This window comes from Henckelia pumila, chromosome 4, assembly GCF_033568475.1.
Source record: "Henckelia pumila isolate YLH828 chromosome 4, ASM3356847v2, whole genome shotgun sequence".
In the NCBI taxonomy this organism is placed as follows: domain Eukaryota; kingdom Viridiplantae; phylum Streptophyta; class Magnoliopsida; order Lamiales; family Gesneriaceae; genus Henckelia; species Henckelia pumila.
In genome coordinates, this window is record NC_133123.1 from 10155793 (window position 1) to 10161867 (window position 6075).

At 37.7% G+C, this 6075-nt stretch overlaps 1 protein-coding gene across 1 annotated transcript; it reads right to left on the reverse strand.

Moving 5' to 3' along the window:
* Window positions 1–3221: 3221 nt before the first annotated feature.
* On the reverse strand, window positions 3222–5677 carry LOC140860933 (2-alkenal reductase (NADP(+)-dependent)-like). Its single transcript, XM_073263931.1, has 5 exons — window positions 5266–5677; window positions 4439–4616; window positions 4028–4194; window positions 3834–3916; window positions 3222–3742 (listed from the first exon to the last, which is right to left on the reverse strand). Exons 1-5 carry the CDS (start codon window positions 5494–5496, stop codon window positions 3364–3366), a joined length of 1038 nt encoding a protein of 345 aa, XP_073120032.1. The 5' UTR covers window positions 5497–5677; the 3' UTR covers window positions 3222–3363.
* Between the last annotated feature and the right edge of the window lie 398 nt (window positions 5678–6075).

Below are 6075 nucleotides of genomic sequence, written 5' to 3' on the forward strand. Positions count from 1 at the left end.
ATCACACATTCTCCTTTTGAATTCCAGGAGTTTATGGGGCCTTGGGATAATGAAGTGGATGAGTCCTCGTTGGCTGTTTCTCCCATTTATTCTTCTTGCAGCAAAGCCATTATAGATGATGATTCTGAATTTTCTATGGGTTCGTTAAGCAGTAGAAATGTCATTCAGACTCCAAACTCGGATTTGCACTCAGACTCGTGTGTTGGCGTGTCAAATGTGGAGGTTGATAAAAATAACTTATTTCGGTCTAAAAATGATTCAATGTCAAAAATTCGATCCGAGGAAGATGTTGATTTTGTTTCCTCTTGGATTTCTGACTCTACTTTAGAGAATTTGTCTCTGTCTGAGACGAGGATATCATGGAGAGATGGAATGTTTGGCAGCAGAATTCTTGAGGCAGATGAATTTGATTGCTGCCGTTGTTTGTCGGATGAAGAGATTGGTGGCGATCAGATCTATGTTCAACAGCTGACGACTAAGCCACGTCCTAAGCTTGTCGAGGACATAGAAAATGACCTCGGAGCTATCGGTGATACGAAAAGACCTCTTTCAGGGATTGCATCCGGTGAAAATGAAGAAACAAATATGGGGAATGACGGTGATCTTTCTCCTCCTATTGTTCTTGAATATGAGCCCTGCATTTCAGCTAGAGGCAAGGAAAAGTTTCCCCAACATAGGCCTAATACATGTGCGGAGTCCATATGCACCAGTGGAGGTGGTCACCTAGTTATGTCCAGCGATTCAGATTGGTCCTATTTCCATGATATTACCTGTCTAAGATCTAATAGTTACAAATAAAAGTAGGTTGCTTTCTGAAATTTAATTTCATAGTTTGAATGATCATTCTCTATGGACTACATATTTAAAATGTAAGAGACCAAATGTTTCTGGTACTTGTTCACTTAAAAGCCATAAAAGAGTAAAGACCACTTGTTTTGGGTACTTGCTTTCTGGAATCTCTTATCTGGCTAGTGTCATATACGTCACATTTTGTTTGGTTTTATTTTATCATGTATGAATAAAAGCGATCCAGAAAAGCAAAATGGTTTTATTTGGATGTGTCATTTTAGTTGCAAATGCCATTGTCTCTGGTTTCATGCGTATGTTCTATAATTTACAAGGCACAGTTTGTGCTTGCAAATGGTGTAAAAAGTTTTTGGTACGATTGGGCAGTTCTTTTGAATTTTTGGTGTGCTTTATTTCTTGCGGGAGTCATGAGGAATATCGTGTATTGTTGAGATGTGATCCAAGTAAAATGAAAATTAATAACGATTCCATTCTCGGGTTTTATAGAGCCAAAATGAAAAACATACTATCCTTGTATAGTGTATCAGTGAGTTCATGTGACTGAAAATGGAAGTTTTAAACTCACTGGAAAAACATATGATCTAGACATGTATATTGTTGAATTACATGGGTTGGGTTCATAACAGGTGTCCCAGATTACATCGATAATCGATATTTGGATGGGATTAGAGTCTTACATAGTCAAGATCATTATCTGATTGAGATGAAACACATTATTTATGTGGAGTTTCATCTAGAATCTAACATGTCACCGGCAATAAAAATACAAATCTCTTGTATTTTTCTCTCCTTATGTTTCTCTCTCCCTGAAACACAATGTCTCTGTTGGGGCATCACTGGTTTTCTAAGTGTGTGCAACTTGTGGAATACTTGAGTATTCCATCATACAAAATGAGGCGCACAGTTGAGTTCAGGATGGGATTATGCATAAATTCTAAGAAAAGTGAACATATAAATATTTTTTTCTACCTAGTTGCACCAATGGTAACGTAGAATACACTTCAATTTAAATATTATTACTGCCGCTTATAATTTTAAAACAGACCAACAAACAAATTGATCATATATCATAGATATGTATCTTTCTTGTATTATCAGGACAAGATATACTGCATCTCAATGTTGTCAATTTCAATGTCCTGAATAAAGACAAATGGCCAGCCATATATAACTCTGGCCATTGATCAAGATATAAAATACAAATCTACAAACATCCAGTAAATCGATAAAACCAAGATCAAGAATGCAACATATATAGGTAATACAGCCGGCCATCATATGATCGACCAACAGATCAGTTAAAACAAGTTGTTGGCATGAATCGCTACCGCGTTTTTCTGTGTCTAATACTTATTGTGCTCGTTACTATTCAAGCAGCCATTGTTGATGGCACAGTACATATGAAGAGTGATCGTCTTTGCAAGCAATGCTCGGCTTGTGATGAAGATAGATGTCCTCCAAGTGAAACATATCCTCATATGACCGGATACGACAACACTCTCATTGCAGGTTCTTTACAATCTGATTATGTGAGCTTGAAGGACAGAGGTGTTTACTCGGTGCCAAATATTATAGGCGGCGTGTCCAAGAACAATAACTCATATTTTGGGTGGGAGTCAACATCAGGTTCAGCTTCCGGATACCACAGGTAAATGGTAATGAAAGAATTTTCATCGTGTTGGAGCTACCTTTTAGGGTGATCTCAGTGTGATCAAAGATTTTTCTTGTATGAACACGATGTTTCATCTGTGTCAGATAAATTAGTCCAATGATCCGAACCAAACATGGATGTACTGGATACCCCCTCATGAGCCAAACCCACGTAGCCCCAAATAAAAACGATCAGCAAGATCGAATCATCACGTTTACATTTAGAGACTTCTAGTCGAATACACGTCCACACAACATCGAATTTCTCCCGCTGCAGTACATCCAGGTCCTCAACTTTTGTTTGAATTTCAAAAGGTATAACCTTTATCTTGTTTTAAAATTAAGCAGATTTAGGAACTACATGGACAAATGCTCATATGGGGGTAGCTACCTCACAGTGGACAAGCATGGCAAAGTTAGACTCCAAGCATTGAAATCACTGAAGTACTTAGCTGATGCAGACTGGAAATCAATCAACCCGCCCCCGCATTTGAACCATCGTGAATTCAGATTCTGGGTTTCGGGTAGCACCGGAAAATGCCTCACAGTCCTCCGAGGAAAAAGTGCGAAACGAACAGTAGGCATTGCAGACTGTGAGTTCAATGGTTCCAACACATTCCAGCTCTTTGCCTTCCGCTTTCACTACCACAAAGCTTTTTGTTGCTGTGGGAAGTACAACGAATAATAAACAAACAATTAGTCATACACAATACTTTATTATTGTCGTATCGATTAGGCTCGATACAGGCTCTGCGACTCAGGAATGTATCACATCACCAATTCTTATTGCATGGAAGAAATAAAAGAAGTATAGCGTTGAAGTACATCTATAGAAATGTTGATAGAATTTATTACAATCAAGAAAATTAAAGGATACATGATTAAATTGCTATGAGCATAACCAGCCTACTCATGAGCAACAACCACGACTTGCTTTCCGACATTGCGACCAGAAAAGAGCCCTATAAGGGCGTTTGGTGCGCTTTCCAGGCCTTCCGCTATGTCTTCAACGTACGCGATCTTTCCTTGTTTAATGAGTGGCAAGACCATCTCCAAATACTTTGGATAGAGGTGATAGTAGTCAAATACAATAAAGCCTTCCATGCGAATTCGTTTCGTCACCAAGCAGAACAAGTTCTTCACACCTTCTGGTTCCTCAAGGTTGTATTGTGAAATCATCCCACAAACAGCAATTCGACCTTTCAATTTCATGTTAAGGAGCACTGCGTCGAGCATGTTTCCGCCCACGTTTTCAAAGTATATATCAATTCCATCGGGAAAGTACCTAATCATATTTATAACAGCATCCAAAATAAGGCACATACAATGATTATGACACTAGACTACGGCAATATATATGAAGGTAAAGTAGTCACCTTTTTAAAGTTGCATTCAAATCGGGTTCTTCTTTATAGTTGAATGCTTCGTCAAAACCAAATTTGTTCTTCAAAAGGTCCACCTTCAACAAAATAAAATTCAGTATAATCAAGCAAATACCGAGTACTTTAAAATGTGTGGCCTAAAGAAGCTTGTGTGCATGCGCGCACGCGTAGTTGAAGATGTCAATTACCTTCTCTTTGGTTCCTGCACTTCCAACAACATAGCACCCAAACAACTTTGCAAATTGTCCGACAAGTTGACCAACAGCTCCAGATGCGGCGGATATGAACACGGTGTCGCCCTTTTTGGGAGAGCAGACCTCATAAAAACCAAAGTAAGCAGTAGTCCCAGGCATGCCTAGTAAAAGATTAGTATATATTGAATAAATAGAAAGAATTGAAGACGAAAAGGCCAGTGTTATTAATAATCTAAATTTAGTCTCATTTCAAATTTAATGGAAATAAGGTCGCCATATATAATCCAGTTGAATCCTAATTTATATGTATAGTACTGAAACATGTCCAACAAGCTAGGTTGATGAATCTTAAAAGGACAGCTCCTAACGATGTTGTATCGATGAGTCGAGTCGAGCCGACCGTACCAAGGATTCCGGTGTAATAAGATAGAGGTACATCAGTGTGGTGAATCTTGAAAAGTCCCTGAGTAGATTTGATGAGGCTATACTCCTCCCACCCTGTCATGCCCCATATCAGCTCACCATTCTTGAATTTGGTATCAGTAGAATCCACAACTTTGCACACTCCATATCCTGTTATTGGCTGCATTTCAGAGAACAAATCAACACTAACATTTAAACATCTGAAGCACTGGATGAGAAGTAAAATGTAATACAAGGAGAATCTCAAATTATCGTAAAAGTCAAGTCAAAATGAGATAATGCAAGGACGTTAAATTTCATTTTCGCATCAAACAATGTCTTAACGATCGTGGAACCTTAAAAAACATAGCTATGTTAAATCTCACTTTTTACTTAATAAGCTAAAAAAATAATATAGTTATGTTTTTCTTTTTATCTTCAAGTTATCCTCTCACTATTAATCATCTCATCCGACAAATCAAGTCGTGCTTCAAAAAATATTATAAATTTCTGATTTGTGGGCTCGTCGTCAGGATAATTTAATATATAGATCTTCTTTAATTTCTAATTCAGTCAAAGGATTCATAATTTTCCTCACCTAGCTAGCTAGACCCTATACTTCAACTCTCATTGATTATTAGTATTAAAAAAATTATACATATACTAAATCGAAATACATGAAATAGAAAGTAATGGACACCGATCCACATGAACTATTATAAGCCATGAGTTACATCAAGTAAAAATCAGTCCAACAGTCCATATTAATAATATATAAACGAGATTCCTAAGCAAAAGTAGCTAGTACTACTACTACTAATACTACTCACAGAGGCGGGCACGAAGGAGTCGACATAGCTTTCCTCCATTTTGCGCATGCGTGTGCGCATATAAGGGTCGCAAGACAAGTAGAGATTCTTCACCAAAATGGCGCCGTCGCAGCCATCGGGGACTCGGAGTTTGATGGGCGAGGTTTTCAGCAACATATCGGACTCCTTCGGAAAACCCTTCACGTAATCTTTCAACACGATCATCTTGTTGCTCGCAGCTCCCTCCTCCATTATTTCTGATTTTTTTATGGGTTTAATCGCTTTTCTTGTTTCGGCCCTTCTTTTTTTTTTTTTTTTTCCCAATCCCTCGTTGTTGAGATGATATATATTATTATAGCGTACGCTGCATTAATATATGGCTCTCCTTACTCCTTATTTTCTTTATTTACTCGTTATAATTTATAGCCAGAGAATTGAACTCATTGTAATTCATCAAACTATCATTTGTTTGGCAACAATTAAATAGAGATTGGTCTCGTCGTTGTCATTGTTGTTGTTTGTAAGGTAAAACATTTTAAATTTATTAATCAAAAGTAAATTATTTCGTTACAAAATTTACCAATCACAACGACAAATTACCTGTCTCCAAACATGGTGGGAACTGGGAACTAAATTTTTTTTAGAACATCTGTAAACCTCCCCTTAAAAACCCCAACCCCATTATTGGGGTGGGGTTTATAAAAAAATTCAAAAACTGGTCCCAAAATTTTGGGACCGGGTTTAAATTTTTTATTTATTATTATTATATAATTGCAGGTGGGGGAGTGCAGCCATTGAGACGCGCGTGTTATACAGGCGCGCGTCAGCAAT